Source organism: Coregonus lavaretus, assembly GCF_964263955.1.
Source record: "Coregonus lavaretus genome assembly, contig: SUPER_35_unloc_2, whole genome shotgun sequence".
Taxonomy (NCBI): Eukaryota; Metazoa; Chordata; class Actinopteri; order Salmoniformes; family Salmonidae; genus Coregonus; species Coregonus lavaretus.
The window spans coordinates 878,824-899,524 of NW_028167180.1; the positions used below are offsets into that span (position 1 = coordinate 878,824).

Genomic DNA, 20,701 nt, shown 5'->3' on the forward strand with positions numbered 1-20,701 from the left:
ACTTGTTTCGTGCACTACATATTTAGTCGCACCTGTTTGTGCGCATTTTGCCTACACGCCTTGGGCGTAGTTTAGCTGTTGGGCTTTGTTGCCCTGTTGCCTGTGTTTGGGTCGGAATACAGTTTTTGGAACCTACCGTCTGCGTCCTGCATCTGATTTCCTACACCACACCTACACACGCCCTGACAATACTTTATTTGTGAGTTCCTCCTCTTTTTCAGGAGTCGGTTACTCCTGATAAAATGTAACTCAATACAACCACCTTTTCCAGTGATTACTAAAACATAATAACAAAAACAGCTAAATATTTGTTAATCAAACCCCCCAAGTGTCATTCTTAATGTAGGCTACAATGACAGTGGAATATGTTTATTTGTATTTATTCAGTTTATTTGAACAGCGACAATGTACGACAAAACATACGTCTCAGAAGTGAGAAGTGATAGGTTGCAACAGATTTAGCGAACATCTCATTTGCATCTGCAGTCTTCCTGTCAACATGGCTTGTGGTAACCACAATACTTTCCATCTCTCATATGTCATGACTTGTCTTTACATTAAGATGACCATGTATATATAGATGTCTTTCTCCAAGTGTTCAGTGTAGATAGTCCAGTGATGATATGAGTTCATGTGTGGTGTTCTCTGGCTTGGCTGAAGAGCTTGGCTGCCCTGAAGTGTTCCAGTTAAAATGTATTTAGATCCTTGTCCAGGTTGATTGGAAAGACAAGGTCAACTTTCACTCTCATATTCTATATCAGTTCTCAATGTTAGAGGATGGTGTTCCAAATGTTTGGTATGCTCGGTGTATATAGAGGAAGCTTTCAGTATGAAATAATAAAGTCAAACAACTTGTAGAACTTACAGCACTATTAGCTGTGGACTCTCATTGAGTACTGCATTTATTTATTGCAGCTCCAACTACAGCTCCCAATGCTGCACCAACTGCTGACCCAACTATCATACCAACTGGGCCTCCGACTAATCCCACAAACACTCCGATTCCGGCAATGGCAGCTGTCATTACAGTGATGTTTATTATTTCAGCTTTCTCTCGAGCCTCTCTTTTCTGTTTTATCCTCAGCTTCTCTTCTTCTTCCCTTAAACGCTCTCCTTCAAACTTCTTCTTCAGTTCTTCCATCTCTCTGAGTCTCTTCTCTTCATTCTCTTTGAGGATCCTCTCTTTCTCCTCTTCAATCACTCTCTCAACCTCCTGGAACATCTCAGTGGTGTAGTGGCTTCCTCCATTCACCGTCACTATCTTGTTTATCTTATCAAGAAGCTCATTGACCTGAGAGGGATTCTGATCTTTGTTATTGAAGACATGATATCCCCCATTACATTTGGCAATTAAACTTTCCAATTTGGGATTTCCATGCAGGAAGTCTTCAATTGTTACATCATCAAGATGGTCTCCATGTGTGAAGAGACCCATGGTGTATTTTGATGCTTCAACACCAAATAGATTCTGAATCATCTCCACAGTTTCCTGCTCCTCTTCAGTGAATCTTCCAAGCTTAATCACAACCAGGAACACATGGGGACCAGGAGCAGAGAAAGAGATGCACTGTGAGATCTCTTTCAGTGCCTCCTCCTGTGTTAACTCAGTGTCAAACAAGCCTGGTGTGTCGATAACAGCGACACTTTGCCCTCCCACCTCTCCTCTTTTCTTAGCACATGTTGATGTCACAGAAATAGACAACATTGTTGACTCAAAAGCCTTTCTCCCCAGGATGGTGTTTCCTGCTGCACTTTTCCCTGCTCCAGTCTTCCCCACCAGAACAATCCGGACCTCCTCATTGTGTTCTGTTGGATAAGAAGGAAATATTGTTACTGTAGAAAGAAGTCTGATGCTGATGTTCTTTCTGTTTAGTCATCTTACAGAACATCTACTGAACATGTTCAGTCTTTAGCTTCTTAGACATTGATGGTCTATAGAATATTAACTGTAAGCAAATTAACAATTACATAAATAAAATAAAATAAATATATAAGTTAAGCTACATGTAATCCTACATTCATTTTATTAAGATGTATTAATAATTTAATAAAACATATTTTTTTGTGCATACCCATAAAAAAGAAGAAGATTTACAACAATGTAAATCAGTTTCCATCTCTGTCCTGTGGCCTACATACAGTGAAGTGAAGACTAAGTACGCACCAGTCATGTTTGGGTTTTGGAATGCTGTCAAGCTCTTCCCAAGTCTAGTGTTGCCAACCAGAGCAATCCAGGTCTCTGTTGGATAAAACATAAAATGTTGTTACTGTAGAGAGAAGTGTGTTGTTGATCTGTAGAGAGAAGTGTGATGTTGAGCTGAAGAGAGAAGTGTGATGTTGATCTGTAGAGAGAAGTGTGATCTTACATAACAGCTACTAAAGCTACATTTACTGACTCACATTGCTTCTTAAACTCATATTTTTGGTATATAAAATACAAACTTTAAACAAATTAACAATCAAATTATCTACAGTTAACAGCCAAAAATAAAGGACACAATTGACGGAGCTGTCATTGTCCATTCCTTGCCTACCCACCAAGTTTCCACATTTGGCGAATATGGCAGCAGTGTCTTACTGCCTTTGGTAGAGCACCAGTTTAACAGCTGCTATAGAATCAATATTGTGTTGGACACATACAAAGAATGTCTAAAAGATTCAACAAGAGACAAGCGAGGAAAATGCGTCCGAAAGAAGGTTGGGGAGACAATCCATTTTCCATGTATGTTTTCGGACTTCCTCATGAATCCTAATAACAGGAGTTTTTCAAAATCTCGACACAGAAGATGTGTGCCAATGAATCTGAAGATGGAAAAGAGATATACGTTACAACTGAGCCTGTGTTCTCAAAGGGCTCTCTGACATCAATGCTGGAATGTGACCATGAAGAGGCACACACACGTGTATGACCTCATCTTAAAGATGCCCTTCAAAACGGGTGCACAGACCATTGTCATTCCAACAGTGGATGAGGACATCATTGTCCTCCTTGCTGGTCTGATCTTCTATCTTAACAAGGATTATCCAACCATAAAGCTGTGGGTTGCTTTTGGTATGGGAAAAAACTACCAGGAGATTTGCATTGACACCATCTACGAGAGGCTTGGAATGCACAAGAGTTTGGCTTTGTCAGGCTTCCACACATTCACAGGTTGTGATACAACCTCACAGTGTCATGGTAAGTGGAAAAAGACTTGGAGTATATGGAAGTCATTTCCAGTGGGGCAATTCCTCGGTCACAGAATTACGCTTTGACTTTGTTTCAAATATATGCCAAACAAAAACCATTGATTTCAAAGTTTAACAAACAATATATTGAAAACACTACATATAATGTACACCTGAGTAAGATCCTATGTATATATGCACAGTACCAGTCAAAAGTTTGGACACACCTACTCATTCAAGGGTTTTTCTTTATTTGTACTATTTTCTACATTGTAGAATAATAGTGAAGACATCAACACTATGAAATAACACATACAGTATGAAATCATGTATACAGAAGATAGTCATATTTGGTAAAAGACCAAGTCCATATTATGGCAAGAACAGCTCAAATAAGCAAAGAGAAACGACAGTCCAACAGTGAATACGGAAAATTCAAGAACTTTGAAAGTGCAGTTGCAAAAACCATCAAGCGCTATGATGAAATTGGCAATGTTCCAACATCTAGTGGAAAGCCTTCCCAGAAGGGTGGCGTCTGTTATAGCAGCAAAGGGGGGACCAACTCCATATTAATGCCCATGATTTTAGGATTAGGCCTGATTCACAGTCGGCGTTTCAATTCATCCCAAAGGTGTTTGATTGGGTTGAAGTCAGTGCTCTGTGCAGGCCAGTCAAGTTCTTCCACACTGATCTCGACAAATCATTTCTGTATGAACCTCTGTTTGTCATGCTGAAACAGGAAAGGGCCTTCCCCAAACAGCTGCCACAAAGTTGGAAGCACAGAATCGTCTAAAATGTCATTGTACGTTGTAGCGAAGATTTCCCTTCACTGGAACTAAAGGGCCTAGCCCGAACCATGAAAAACAGCCCAAGACCATTATTCCTCATGCACCCAACTTTACAGTTGGCACTATGCATTGGGGCAGGTAGCGTTCTCCTGGCATCCGCCAAACCCAGATTAATATTTCGGCCTGCCAGATGGTGAATCGTGATTCATCACTCCAGAGAACGCGTTTCCATTGCTCCAGAGTCCAATGGCGGCGAGCTTTACACCACTCCAGCCGACGCTTGGCATTGCGCACAGTGATTTTAGGCTTGTGTGCGGCTGCTTGACCATGGAAACCCAATTTCATGAAGCTCCCGACGAATAGTTATTGTGCTGATGTTGCTTCCAGAGGCAGTTTGGAACTCGGTGGTGAGTGTTGCAACCGAGGACAGTCCCGTTCTGTGAGCTTGTGTAGCATACCACTTCATGGCTGAGCCGTTGTTGATCCTAGATGTTTCCACTTCACAATAACAGCACTTACAGTTGAACGGGGCAGCTCTAGCAGGGCAGAAATTTGACAAACTGACTTGTTGGAAAGGTGTTATCATATGACGATGCCACATTGAAAGTCACTGAGCTCTTCAGTAAGGCCATTTTACTGCCAATGTTTGTCTATAGAGATTGCATGGCTGTGTGCTCAATTGTATACACCTGTCAGCAACTGGTGTGGCTGAAATAGCCGAATCCACTAATTTTAAGGGGTGTCCTCATTCTTTTTTATATATTGTGTATCTGGGACCAAGGAATGAACTAAGAAGACAATATTCAGAATAGAGTTTCTGACAACACACTGATCACACCTCCACATTTTGTTTATGCCTAAAACCAAGTTGATCATGTGGACGGACTGATGTTCCTCTGCCCATCCTGTGCTGAAATAGGCCTATATTGCTTCATGTCGTGATCAAGTTGAGAATACCTTTTAGGCCAATTGCAGATGAGGGGCATATGTTTGTGGTTCCTTGAAAATGCACGGCAGTCTACAGACAGGTAAAACCTACTACAACAGAAACTATACGTTTGAACTGTGATTTATTGGTGATGCTTATTGCTATGCACAATGATGCAAAGTAGCGTTCCCTGCTGGTGGAACACTTGAACTACACAACCTACACAGTACAGCAGACATGAACAGCAACCGCTCTGGAACAAACTGATTCTCTGAGTCTCCAACCCAATCAACATTTATTGTAGTGTAGAGTCGCCTGCTGGTGAAAGTTGACACTTGTCTGTTTGTGCATAATAATGTACTTTTAGTAACAATAAGGCTTTGGTCTAAAACATATATTATTAGAAAATGTATGTGACAATATGAAGACTGATAAATAGAGCAAAGTACATACAGTTTGACTGACATGTTCAACTATGGCTAGAGGTTTCATTCCAAAAGTTTATATGATTTCTGTTTTGATGTAACAAATACGTGATGTGGGCCGATATGCAGATGCACAAATTAAATTAGTCTTTGCCTAATAACAATTTTTTTTTATTTTTTTTTTTTTTTTTTTTTTTTACCCCATATGGATCTCTGTTGTTTTTATTGCACTACTTTGCTTTATCTTGGCCAGGTCACAGTAGTAAATGAGAACCTGTTCTCAACTGGCTTACCTGGTTAAATAAAGGTGAAATAAATAAATAAAAAAATTGGACAAATACTAAGTCACATTAACAGGGGATCGCATAAATAATTCCACATCTCCCGTTTTCTTGTTGTTCTTTATCCGAGCGCGTCGGTACAACTAATCAGTGTTGACAAACCACCAGTATCATAACACTGCATATTACTAAAGCGGGCATTGCCATTGGCTACACTGAGTCACATTAAGAGCAATCCCATGCAGCCTAGTTTACATGTTCAAACACTGAAATGTGAGATGTAATGTACATCTCGATTAGGCTGAATAATAAATCCTCATTATTTCGTTTCATGATTTTCAATTTGACTGTCATAATTCAGGCACTGTAAAGTATTTAAGTAAAAATACATTAAAGTACTAATTGCGCAGTTTTTTTTGGGTATCTACTTTACTTTACTATTTATTTTGACAACTTTTACTTCACTACATTCCTAAAGAAAATAATGTACTTTTTACTCCATACATTTCCCCTGACATCCAAAATACTTGTTACATTTAGCCAGGAAAATTGTCCTATTCACACACTTATCAAGAGAACATCCCTGGTCATCCCTACTGCCTCTGATCTGGCGGACTCACTAAACACAAATGCTTCATTTGTAAATTATGTCTGAGTGTTGGAGTGTGCCCCTGGCTATCCGTCAATACAAAAAAACAAGGAAATTGTGCCCACTGGTTTGCTTAATATAAGGAATTTGAAATGATTTATACTTTTGATACTTAAGTACATTTTAGCAATTCCATTTACTTTTGATACTTAAGCATATTTAAAACCAAATCGTTTTAGACTTATAGCATTTTACTGGGTGACTTTCAATTTTACTTGAGTATGACAATTGAGTACTTTTTCCACCACTGCATAATTCTTATATAGCCGACACTTTATCCTTCTGAACTTCTAACACGTGGGTGTGACTTCCTGACAATGATCACAAGAGCAGCTGCTCACCATTTGACAGCTCCAACAGTTACACCTCTGACACCGCCAAAACATAATCGATGCAGGTGTAGTGTTGGCTATCGCAGGTTAAGGCTTGATCTGATTGAATCTAGGCCTAGGCTTGTTTTACACAAATGTTTGTAAACAATGTAAATCTGAACAAACACTGTATAGACTCAAAACATGGTTACTGTTCCCCTCCGGCGCTCTGATTCGCTGGTCTACTAAGCCACCGGTCTGAGTGCACCACCTCGGCAACACCGGAATGGAAACCCAACGCACCCTAATCACCTCCAGCTCACCTGCACCTCATCATCTCATCACCACCCCTATTTAGTCCTGGACTGTTCTGGATGATGTTGTGTGTGATTGTTTAGCTTCGTGTCATGTACTCTATCTTTGTTATTTCTCTTTGTAAATGTTAAGTAAACCTTGACCTTCTTAATTCCTGCGTCTGTGTCCTGCCAGTCCGTATACTCAGTCCTCGTCACAGTTACAACTATACATTTGAAATCAGTCCATCCATAGCTCTGTCTATGAATGAAAGGGGATACGTTTCTCCAGCCCCATCCCTTAGTTTTTAGGGAAACGGGTAGGGAGAATGCTTTGTTATTCTTTCAATTAAGGATGCTGCTTTTATAGTGCAGGCATTAAAATTAAGTGCAGAATGTGTATTAAGTATTTAAATCCATATTAGTACTGTTTTAGGAATGTGCATAATGCTTACAGTATAATGCCTGCATTATAATGCCTGTATCATAATGTTTACATCATAATTCCTACATCATAACTCCTATATCATAATGCCAGTATCATAATGCCTACATCATAACCCCTATATCATAATGTCTACATCATAACGACTACATCATAAACGCCTACATCATAATGCCTACACCATAATGCCTACATCATAATGCCTACACCATAATGCCTACATCATAATGCCTACATCATAACGCCTACATCATAATGTCTACATCATAATGCCTACATCATAAAGCCTACATCATAAAGCCTACATCATAATTCCTACATCATAACGACTACATCATAACGCCTACATCATAACGACTACATCATAATGCCTACAGCATAATGCCTACACCATAATGCCTAAATCATAATGCCTACATCATAATTCCTACATCATAACGCCTACATCATAATGCCTACATCATAATGCCTACATCATAAAGCCAACATCATAAAGCTTACATCATAATTCCTACATCATAACGACTACATCATAACGCCTACATCATAACGACTACATCATAATGCCTACATCATAATGCCTACACCATAATGCCTAAATCATAATACCTACATCATAACGCCTACATTATAACGCCTACATCATAACACCTACATCATAACGCCTACATCTTAACGCCTACATCATAACGCCTACATCATAATGCCTACATCATAATGCCTACACCATTATGCCTACATCATAACGCCTACATCATAATGCCTACATCATAATGCCTACATCATAATGCCTACATCATAACGACTACATCATAACGCCTACATCATAAAGACTACATCATAATGCCAGTATCATAATGGCTACATCATAATGCCTAAATCAAAACGCCTACATCATAACTCCTACATCATAACACCTACATCATAACCCTATATCATAATGCCTGCATCATAATGCCTATATCATAACGCCTACATCAAAACGCCTATATAATAATGCATACAGCATAATGCCTACATCATAACGACTACATCATAATGCCTACATCATAATGACTATATCATAATGCCTACACCATAATGCCTACATCATAACACCTACATCATAATGCCTACATCATAATGCCTACATCATAATGTTTACATCATAATGCCTACATCATAATGACTACATCATAATGCCTACTCCATAATGCCTACATCATAATGACTACATCACAATGCCTACAACATAATGACTACATCATAATGCCTACATCATAATGCTTATATCATAATGCCTACAACATAATGCCTACATCATAATGCCTACATCATAATGCTTACATCATAATGCCTACAACATAATGCCTGCATCATAATGCCTTTATTTACAAATGACACATATCCATTAATTACTCTCGTTACAATAAACGTATTAAAGAAGGCTTTGTATAAAATAAATTACATATGCAGTCTTTCCAAAGGTTTCAGAGATATTAAACTTTGTTATACTTTATAGACGTCCTTACCTTTGCCTGCCTGCTGAGTTGGGTATCTAGAGTCCTGTGTTTACAAGTGGAGATGCAGCCGCCGTTTTATAATGTGGGGCGTATGCCTAGCTGGACTGCAAGACGTGATTGGTCACCCTTAATGCCCTGACTAGATTGCTGACGCATGCTGACTAACGTCAGCTCTTAGAATGCATGGATAGGTTTTTAATATATCAGCTAACCACATAATGTGATACTGCCATCTGGATGATGTGGCACGCAACCATTGGTTGTTGCAATGCAATGCCTTCGCATCTTTTCGGACAGGAACTCGACCATGCTCTCCTATGCATGATAAAACGTAGGTCATTGAGTTCCTTTCTGTTCAGTCAGGGGATTTCTTGTAAATCAGGCTTTCAGCTTCAGCCTTGGAGTGATTTGCTCCTATATTTGGTGTTGCAACAGGCCTATCTGGCTTAAACGATTATGATTGTCTTAATGCTTCTTTACACTGTCATAAAGTGTATTTTCTTAGTCCAAGTAAAGTGACACAGAATGGTCATAAAGCTTAATGAAAGTAAATTTGGAAATAACCCCCATTTGTTGTATAAAAACATGCAACAAGAACGTGGTTCAGGCTTGTGTCTTGTAATAGTAACTTTAAAGACATCCTTACCTTTGCCTGCCTGTTGCGTTGGGTATCTAGAATTGTATGTCTAGTGACACAGGATGGTCATAATGCTTCTTGACACTGTTATGAAGTGTAGTTTCTTAGTCCAAGTAAAGTGACACCGAATGGTCATAAAGCTTCATGAAAGTTATTTAAAATATTAGGAAAAAAACATGACTGTAAATAATATATTACAACAACAACAAAGGATTTAAGAACTAAACGTTCAAACAAAAGGAAACTTCTTGGCAGGGAAAAACAATAATTTGAATAAATGTAGGTTTTGACACTCTTCTGTAGGTGTCATAACCAGCCATAAAATAACGCAATATATGTCACAACAGGTGTAAATATATGGGACATGACAGTGTTATGACTATATTATGACAGGTTTTGACAAGTTATGTCAGCTGTTATGACATATTATGACATGATTATGACCGTGTCAAGTAAAGTGTTACCACTGATTCCATGTGTTTGATGTTTTTGGTACCATTCCATTGATTCCATCCCAACCATTACAATGAGACGTCCTCCTCTAGCTCCTCCAACCAGCCTCCTCGGATTTGAACAATATATTGTAATCCTTCATGTAATATCATTCACCCTCTGTTTGAAACAATATTTGGAAAGGATTCAAATGGTGAAAAGAGAATTTCATTCACATGTGGAATTTTTGTATTTTTGTATTTGATACTCTAGATTTGTACAGATAAAAACATGTATATGATGTATTTGAGCCTGTGCTGTGTCAATTAAGTAAGTCTCACACCAATATGGACCAGTCCACTGTATTTTACAGCTCTGCAGCTTTCTGTAGATAGGTTTTACTAGTCTATTCTACATGGCCCTCTCTAATGGGCTTGTTTGAGTGGTAAGGCTGAAGCAACCGACTGCAGATGAAAGTCGAGGAGTAAAGTCAGGGGAGGTGCATCTGCGACAGCCGACACTAATGTGTCAACATGGCAGTGTTGCCATTCTTTATACAAGTTTTCTTTGTAACGTAGAAATAAACATCTCCATGTGAATCACAACTCAAACTGTAAATATAATATAATATAATAATATGCCATTTAGCAGACGCTTTTATCCAAAGCGACTTACAGTCATGCGTGCATACATTTTTGTGTATGGGTGGTCCCGGGGATCGAACCCACTACCTTGGCGTTACAAGCGCCATGCTCTACCAGCTGGGCTACAGAGGACCACAAATATACTGTATGTGTGTACAGTGTACTATCAATTGGTGAGAGAGCCTCAAATATCACATTCATTTGTACATATCCATTGTATACATGAATGATGGCAAAGTTGCTTCCTGTTTGAGTAAATTCTTAGGTCACATTTGTGTGGGTCGAACAAAAATGCTATTGATTGAAGCCTCCCTCAATGCAGGCGCTGGCTGCAAGATGCAGTTGATGAAGAGCAACTGGACACACTTGCAGTGGACTGCAGCAGCGAGGAAATGGTGAAGCCAGAGGAATAACAGGTGGCATTTTTTGAGTTTTTTTCACTCACCAAACGAGGATCTTTGACTGGAGGTCAATGAAAGAGAGTTGAATTTGGTCATGAAAAAATTTAATTGCTTATTTGCTACAGTGCCTTGCAAAAGTATTCATCCCCCTTGGCGTTTTCCTATTTTGTTGCATTACAACCTGTAATTTAAATCAATTTTTGTTTGGATTTCATCAAATGGACATACACAAATTAGACCAAATTGGTGAAATTAAAAAGCTTGTTTCAAGAAATTCTAAAATATTAATAACGGAAAAGTGGTGCGTGCATATTTATTCACCCCCTTTGCTATGATGCCCCTAAATAATATTTTGTGCAACCAAGTACCTTCAAAAGTCTTCATAATTAGTTAAATAAAGTCCACCTGTGTGCAATCTAGGTACCACACGATCTGTCACATGATCTCACTATATATACACCTGTTCTGAAAAGCCCCAGAGTCTGCAACACCACTAAGCAAGGGGCACCACCGAGCAAGCGGCACCATGAAGACCAAGGAGCTCTCCAAACAGGTCAGGGACAAAGTTGTGGAGAAGTACAGATCAGGGTTGGGTTAAAAAATATATCAGAAACTTTGAACATCCCACGGAGAACCATTAAATCCATTATTAAAAAATTGAAAGAATATGGCACCACAACAAACCTGCCAAGAGAGGGCCGCACACCAAAACTCACGGACCAGGCAAGGAGGGCATTCATCAGAGAGTTAACAATGAGACCAAAGATGAGACCAAAGATAACCCTGAAGGAGCTGCAAAGCTCCACAGCGGAGATTGGAGTATCTGTCCATAGGACCACTTTAAGTCGTACACTCCACAGAGCTGGGCTTTACGGAAGAGTGGCCAGAAAAAAGCCATTGCTTAAAGAAAAAAATAAGAAAACACGTTTGGTGTTCGCCAAAAGGCATGTGGGAGACTCCCCAAACATATGGAAGAAGGTAATCTGGTCAGATGAGACTAAAATTGAGCTTTTTGGCCATCAAGGAAAACGCTATGTGTGGCGCAAACCCAACACCTCTCATCACCCCGAGAACACCATCCCCACAGTGAAGCATGGTGGTGGCACCATCATGCTGTGGGAATGTTTTTCATTGGCAGGGATTGGGAAACTGGTCAGAATTGAAGGAATGATGGATGGCGCTAAATACAGGGAAATTCTTGAGGGAAACCTGTTTCAGTCTTACAGAGATTTGAGACTGGGACGGAGGTTCAACTTCCAGCAGGACGATGACCCTAAGCATACTGCTAAAGCAACACTCGAGTGGTTTAAGGGGAAATATTTAAATGTCTTGGAATGGCCTAGTCAAAGCCCAGACCTCAATCCAATTGAGAATCTGTGGTATGACTTAAAGATTGCTGTACAACAGCGGAACCCATCCAATTTGAAGGAGCTGGAGCAGTTTTGCCTCGAAGAAGGGGCAAAAATCCCAACGGCTAGATGATCCAAGCTTTAAGAGACATACCCAAAGAGACTTGCAGCTGTAATTACTGCAAAAGGTGGCACTACAAAATATTGACTTTGGGGGTGGGGGGTGAACAGTTATGCACGTTCAATTTTTCTGTTTTTTTTTGTGTTATTTGTTGTTTGTTTCACAAGAAAAAATATTTTGCATCTTCAAAGTGGTAGGCATGTTGTGTAAATCAAATGATACAACCCCCCCAAAAATCTATTTTAATTCCAGGTTGTATGGCAACAAAATAGGAAAAATGCCAAGGGGGTGAATACTTTCGCAAGCCACTGTATATGTGGCTTACTTGATTGAATATACATTTTGTAAGGTTGTTAGGAGTGCACTGATATAAGTAGGACACGTGACATCCCGGCAACTTTGAGAAAAATAAAACTTTGTGTTTGTTGTTCACACGTGTATCTGTCCTCTCATTGACTAGATTGGTCCCACCTGATCTTGCCACCTGCTGACTGCCTTCTATTTTTGAAGAAATGTATTTCCATTGTTGGAGTGGCCGCTGGAGTATCTGGTCAATATAATGGATAATCTGTGACTACTGTCAAAACGTCATTACCTATGATCACGTCTTTTTTTAAATTTATGCAGTCTTCATGAAGGCACAAATTTTTACGATTTTATCCCCATTACGCAACGCATTTTGGAAGGCCGATTTGACAAAAATCCTCCACTTGAACGCGACCATTGTTTTTTTAATCAAGGCAAAGCAAATATAGGCAAAATTCGCTCTAAGGCTGTAGCAGAGAACATGATTTACAAGAAATCCCCTGAACTGGCTAGAAAGGTACACAATTATCTATGATTTATCAAAGTGCTTCTACATCTCCATTGCTTGCTGTTTGGGGTTTTAGGCTGGGTTTCTGTATAGCACTTTGTGACATCTGCTGATGTAAAAAGGGCTTCATAAATCAAATGTGATTGATTGATTGATTGATGAAGTGGAGAGCATGGTCGAGTACTTGTCAGAGTAGGCAGGAGTTGCATTGCATCAACTAATGGATCCGTTACTATGATGTGGTTAGCTGAAATATTAAATACCTATCGAGGTGTTTTAAGATCTGGTGTGAGTCAGCAATGTAGTCAGTACAGGAACTCAACCCAGGATTGCAGGTTTGACAAGAAATCACCTGACTGACTAGAAAGCAAAAACCTTAATGATAAGGGTGACCAACACGTCATGAAGTACAACGAGGCATACTCCCCATATTGCTATAAAACGTAATCTCCACATTTAGACATGACTCTAGATACCCAACTCAGCAGACAGGCAACGGTAAGGACGTCTATAAAGTTACTATTACAAGACACAAGCCTGAATCACATTCTTGTTGCGTGTTTTGATATTACAAATGTCATCTACTGCCTCATTCCCCTCCACCCCCACATGGGCTGGGACCCAAGTAAATCTTATCTGTATACCCATCTGTCTAATCCTGCCATGGGTTTGTAGTACCTAATAAAGCAGGTATTGTCTGCTATGTGAGCTAAAGGACTGCAGACTCATTAACACTGCACATGAATCAGAGCAAATAACTACTGTCTGGCTTGAATTCCTCAACCCACTGCAAGGCCAACAGTATGGCCATCTGCTCCGCCATATATACAGCCAGATGATCTGTAATACATTTCCTGACTGCCACCCCACATTCCTGCACTACAAATGCTAACCCAGTACGTCATGTCATTGGATCTTTTGAACCATCTGTGTAAATGGCCCCCAAAAAAGTATCCACACTATCCAGACGTCTATTCAACAAACCAGATGGATCAACACCCTCCCTATCTTTCTGTAGTCTCTCCAACACTTCTAGATCAACTACTAATGTTGCTAAAATGCTGTCAGTTCCACTTTAATTAGTATAACTCTATCAATGTCTATGTCACCATTTAGTGGATACGATGGAGAACTACAACACGTATGTTTTTTAAACCTAGTCAGACAAACTGATTGACAGCTAGTCGGCTACATTAAAAGATGATGATGATTATGATCCTCTGTGTGTGCAGGACTTTGGGCTAGACGTGGATGCCTTTGAGAACCTGGTCAGAGACTGTCCAACACTGTTCCTCAACCTTGCAGTCCTCTGCTGCAATGTAAGATACAGACTGACATAATAATTGCATGCATCCATGACTCTGTGTACATACTTACTGTAAATACATAGATTGACAACCTAAAAGTAGGCACTGTTTACACTCTTCCTGCTCCCCTCACTCTGTTTCTCCCTCTTTCTCAGATGAATGCAAAGATACGTCCCTTGTTCTCTGAGATACTGGTGTTGCTGGAGGGGATGGAGAGAGGAGAGGAGGAGAGGAAGACAGTCATCCCTCTGGGTGATTATCTCTCCTCAGAACCCGCCACCGTCCACATCAGCCCCTACCGACGACCAACGGTTGTCACGGAGCCAGTCGGACATGCTTCCTCCAACGATGCCTCCTCTCGGCACCCCGCGGCAGGACCTGAATAGGGGCTGCATCAAGCTCTACGACACCCTCAGCAAGTCTGCCTGACCCCTGCACCTCTCCCCCCTCAAGGGGAAACTCTTCTTCCGTGGGTCCCCCCGACGCTGCCAGTTCCTCCCCTGCACCCTAGAGCTGGGGCGAACCCTCGCCCTCCCCCGGGACCCCGACCTGCAGAGCTTTGGGAAAGAGGAGGAAAAGGAGGGGGTAGCGGAGGTGGAGGATGAAAGGAGGAAGGAGAATGGAGGGATGGTGGAGGATGAAAGGAGGAGGGAGAAGGGAGGGATGGTGGAGGATGAAAGGAGGGAGGAGAAGGGAGGGATGGTGGAGGATGAAAGGAGGAAAGAGAAGGGAGGGATGGTGGAGGATGTGTCAGATGATTCAGGGCTGCTTCTGGGCATGGTGTCTCTGGAAGAGGAAGAGGAAGAGGAGGAAGGATTTTCTCTGGGGGAGCCTATGGACTATAGCAGGTCTCCTGACACTAGAGGGCATTGTCCCTACACCAGGGAGTCTTCTCCTACACCAGCCTCATCCTCTTCCTCCCTGTTTCTGCAGCCTAACAGCTGGGATCACCCAGTCTCCAACGCCCCTCCTTCCCTCCCTCCTCTCCCCCGTTTGGACAACAACAACAATGGCTAGGGAGATGGTGGTCGTAGGCCGTCCGATTGGCGGGAGGGCTAGCGGCTACCGCGCCGCAATCACGGGCCCCACTGCTGGCCCTGCACCTGAGCAAGATGAGGTCATTTCCGTCTGTGTGCCTGAAGGGTGGACCTACCGGAACGGAGGCAGCGTCAGTGACGCATCAGCAGCCATGGCAACCAAGGGACTGCTTTGTTGTGGGGCAAACGGTCTCGCTCCTCCGATCGCTCCTTGCAATCCTGGGCTGCCCCTACCGGAGGCACAGACTTAGGGAGGGCTGCCCCTAGTGGGCTGGCTGACCAACAACAACAACACCATTGACATCACTGAGACTTTGACTGGTATTGTTCAGTGATGCTATTACTATTTATTATTACTATTAGGAACTGGGGAGCTGATGATGATGTTGATGATGAAGATGATTACTACTACTACTACCTGAAGTGGATAAACAGCTTGCCTTTGTGCGTGAATGAATGATTTTCTTCTACTGTCGTGTGAGTGTTTGTGCGCGTGCGTGCGTGCGTGCTTGCGTCCGTGCGTGTGTGTGTGTGTGTGTGTGTGTGTGTGTGTGTGTGTGTGTGTGTGTGTGTGTGATTGATTGAGGAGGACCCTGTCGGGGAGAAGCATAATGGGAGAAACTGAATGTGAAACCAGAATGTGAGATCTTATATATTGGTTGTTGACCTAGAGCCATTTGATAATTGCAGAGGGTCATTCACTCACTTTCCACACTCTTTCTATTTGATTCCTACTACTGATTTTTCACAGGGTGTGGTGCTTGAGATTTGTATTGAATTCAAAAAGGTGCTTCTTCTTCCCTCAAACCTCAGTGTTCCTCCTATAACCCACTATGATCCCGGTTTCATCTGTGTGTGTCACGGTTTCGGCCGAGGCTGCTCCTCCTCCTGGTTCGGGCAGGCTTCGGCGTTCGCCGTCCCCGGAGTATTAGCTGCCACCGCTCTATGTGTCTGCATTTGATTATGTTTGTCTGTCTGTATCACCTGTGTCCAATTGTGTAATTATTACGTGTCCTATAAGTTCCTTGTTTTGTTCTAGTAATTTTGTGTGTTGTTGCTTCCTGCCTTTGTGTCGGAGCTTTGTGTTTTGCTCCCGTTTTGTTTCGTGTATTAGTGTTTACGCGTGTGCGTAATTTTCCCTCGCCTCGTTGTTTGTTTTGAGGTCGGAGGTTTTCCACTTACATTTTGATGACTATTAAAGTCTGTTGGACTTTACCTCTGTGTCCTGCGCCTGACTCCTCCACCACATCCACATCGGTATCATTGACAGAACAACACACCACTTATGGAGTCAGCAGGAACAGCGGCGGCACCCAAATCCCTGGAGGACCGGATCAATTACCAGGACACCATGATCCGGCAACTCGGGGTCGCCATGGACGAGGTGTCCAACACACTGCGCCGTTTGGTGTATCGGGAGGTGCCCACGCCTTCCCACACCATCCCAGCACCAACGGCCAGCCCTCCTCTCTCAGCACCGGAACCCAGTGGCATTCGGCTCTCGCTCCCGAGGGCATATGACGGTTCTGCAGCCGGGTGTCAGGGCTTCCTCCTGCAGGTAGAACCTTGCCACTATACACCCGGCGCCCTCGGGATACGAGAGCGTCTCCGCCCTCATCTCCTGTCTCTCCGGCAAGGCGTTGGAGTGGGCCAACGCCGAATGGAGGGGAATAGACGCCGCAACCATCACCTACGCGGAGTTTTCCCGCCGCTTCAGGACTGTCTTCGATCATCCACCTGAGGGGAAAGCGGCGGGAGAGCGTCTATTCCACCTCCGACAGGGGAAGAGGAGCGCACAGGAGTTCGCACTGGAGTTCCGGACACTAGCAGCGGATGCGGGGTGGAGTGAGAGGGCCCTCATCGACCACTACCGGTGTAGCCTACGAGAGGACGTTCGTCGTGAGCTGGCCTGCAGGGACACCAACCTGTCGTTCGACCAGTTGGTGGACATCTCCATCCATCTAGACACCCTGCTGGCTACCCGCGGACGTCCCGAGTGGGGGTCGTCCATTCCACCCTCCAGCACCTCCGAGCCGATTCCTATGGAGCTCGGGGGTGCTGGCGCTAGAGAGAGGAGGAGAGGGAACCCGAGGGAGGCCATCCCCTGCACCACCTGTGGGCGTGGAGGACACACCGCGGCCAGGTGCTGGGGAGGGTCTCCTAGGAGAGGTGACAGCAGGCCACGCACCGGGGAGTCATTTCAGGTGAGTAGGCGCCCCACTTACCCAGAGCTCTCTGTTGGTCACATGAGTATTCCTGTGAGTTTTCCACAGGTGGCACCTCATTCCCAGCATAAGGCGCTAGTAGATTCAGGCGCAGCAGGGAACTTTATTGATCAGGCATTTTGTGCTAGGTTAGGAATTCCCCTTCGGCCGGTAGAAGTTCCATTCCCTGTCCACGCATTAGACAGCCGGCCGTTGGGTTCGGGTCTGATCAGGGATGTCACAGCACCGCTGACGATGACGACGCAGGGGGGTCATGAGGAAATCATTCAGTTCTATCTGATTGACTCTCCTGCGTACCCAGTGGTGTTGGGTCTTCCCTGGTTAAGCACCCATGATCCTACCATAGCGTGGCAACAGAGGGCTCTTATGGAGTGGTCTGCCCAGTGTGTAGGGAGATGTCTAGGTGTTTCCATAGGGGCGACCTCGGTAGAGAGTCCGAACCAAGTGCCCGCACTGCGCATTCCCCCTGAGAATGAGGATTTAGCACTTGTGTTTAGCAAATCGAGGGCAGCACGGCTACCTCCTCATAGACAGGGGGACTGTGCGATAAATCTCCAGACAGGAGCAGCTCTTCCCCGGAGTCATGTGTATCCCCTGTCTCAAGAGGAAACTGCGGCTATGGAGACTTACATAGCCGAGTCCTTGGCACAGGGATACATACGGTCCTCCACTTCTCAGGTCTCCTCGAGTTTCTTCTTTGTGAAGAAGAGGGACGGGGGATTGCGCCCATGTATTGATTACCGTAGTCTCAATCAGATCACAGTGAAATACAGTTACCCACTTCCACTGATTGCGACGATGACGGAGTCATTACGCGGAGCGCGGTTCTTCACAAAATTGGATCTCAGGAGCGCGTACAATTTGGTGCGCATTAGGGAGGGGGATGAATGGAAAACAGCATTTAGCACCACCTCGGGTCATTATGAGTATCTCGTCATGCCATACGGGTTAATGAATGCTCCTTCAGTCTTCCAATCCTTTGTTGACGAGATTTTCCGGGACATGCATGGGCAGGGTGTAGTGGTGTACATTGACGACATTCTAGTGTATTCTTCTACACGAGCCGAGCATGTAGCCCAGGTGCGCCGAGTATTGAGACGACTGTTGGAGCATGACTTGTATGTCAAGGCAGAGAAATGCCTGTTCTTCCAGGAGTCCGTCTCCTTTTTGGGTTATCGGTTGTCCGCGTCTGGCGTGGAGATAGAGGTGGACCGGGTATCGGCTGTGCGTAATTGGCAAACTCCAACCACTGTAAAAGAGGTGCAGCAGTTCTTGGGTTTTGCTAATTACTACCGGAGGTTTATTCTGGGTTTTGGACAGGTTTCAGCTCCCATTACGTCCCTGCTAAAGGGGGGTCCGGTGCGTTTGCGGTGGTCGGCTGAGGCGGACAGGGCATTTGTCAAACTAAAGAACCTGTTCACCTCGGCTCCTGTGCTGGCGCATCCGGATCCCTCTTACCCATTCCAAGTAGAGGTAGACGCGTCCGAGACCGGTATTGGGGCAGTTCTATCACAACGGTCCGGCACGCCACCTAAATTCCGCCCCTGTGCGTTCTACTCTAAGAAGCTCAGCTCGGCGGAGAGTAACTATGATGTTGGGGACAGGGAGCTGTTAGCCGTAGTCCAGGCCCTAAAGGTGTGGAGGCATTGGCTTGAGGGGGCTCAACACCCTTTCCTCATTCTGACGGATCACCGTAACCTGGAGTACATCCGGGCAGCTAGGAGATTGAACCCTCGTCAGGCTAGGTGGAACATGTTCCTAACCCGGTTCGTTTTTAAGATCACATACATCCCTGGGTCCCAGAATGGTAAGGCAGACGCCCTGTCCCGGCGGTATGACACAGAGGAGAGGTCCAACGAGCCTACTTCCATACTGCCGGAGTCTTGTTTGGTGGCTCCTGTGGTATGGGAGGTCGATTCAGAAATCGAGCGGGCACTGCGTACCGACCCTACTCCCCCCGAGTGTCCTGTGGGGCGGACGTACGTTCCGCTCGAGATTCGTGATCGACTTATTTATTGGGCTCATACATCACCCTCCTCTGGACATCCAGGTATTGGCCGGACATTGCACTGTCTTAGCATGAAATACTGGTGGCCAACGTTAGCCAGGGATGTGAGGGTTTATGTCTCCTCCTGCTCGGTGTGTGCCCAGTGTAAGGCGCCTAGACATTTGCCCAGGGGTAAGCTACATCCCCTGCCCGTTCCACAACGACCATGGTCCCACCTATCGGTGGATTTCGTAACCGACCTTCCCCCCTCCCAGGGAAATACCACCATTTTGGTCGTTGTGGATTGGTTTTCCAAGGCCTGTCGTCTCCTTCCCATGCCGGGTCTCCCTACTGCCCTACAAACCGCTGAGGCCCTATTCACCCATGTTTCCGGCACTATGGGGTCCCCGAGGATATTGTGTCTGACCGAGGTCCCCAGTTCACTTCCAGAGTTTGGGGAGCGTTCATGGAACGGTTGGGGGTCTCGGTAAGCCTTACCTCGGGGTACCACCCAGAGAGTAATGGGCAGGTGGAACGTGTCAACCAGGATGTGGGTAGGTTTTTGAGGTCCTATTGCCGGGACCGGCCGGAGGAGTGGTCGAGGTTCATCCCCTGGGCAGAGATGGCCCAGAACTCTCTCCGCCACTCCTCCACCAACTTAACACCTTTCCAGTGTGTTTTAGGTTATCAGCCGGTCCTGGCACCGTGGCACGAGAGCCAGATCGAAGCCCCTGCGGTGGACGAGTGGATTCGGCGCTCGGAGGAGACGTGGGACGCTGCCCATGTCCATCTGCAGCGTGCCATCTGTCAACAAAAGGCGAGCGCCGATCGCCACCGCAGTGAGGGACCGGTGTACACACCGGGAGATCGAGTCTGGCTCTCGACTCGAAACCTGCCCCTCCGCCTGCCCTGCCGGAAGCTGGGTCGGCGGTTTGTGGGGCCCTTCAAAGTCCTGAG

General features: G+C 44.2%; 1 protein-coding gene and 1 pseudogene across 2 annotated transcripts in view; one reads left to right on the forward strand and one right to left on the reverse strand.

Annotated features, from left to right (window-relative positions):
• Positions 1-886: 886 nt before the first annotated feature.
• LOC311110248 (GTPase IMAP family member 8-like) overlaps positions 887-20,701 on the reverse strand; it is a gene marked incomplete at its 3' end in the record, with an annotated part of 42,530 nt that continues 22,715 nt past the window's right edge. The window contains exon 5 of the mRNA XM_084188783.1: positions 887-1,806. Within this exon, the coding sequence (XP_084044909.1) occupies positions 887-1,806 (920 nt within the window). The remainder of the gene's footprint in view (positions 1,807-20,701) is intronic.
• Positions 13,162-15,783, forward strand: LOC311110186 (annotated as a pseudogene). The gene is made up of 3 exons: positions 13,162-13,197; positions 14,421-14,507; positions 14,651-15,783. The product of its transcript is annotated as an uncharacterized misc_RNA (transcript).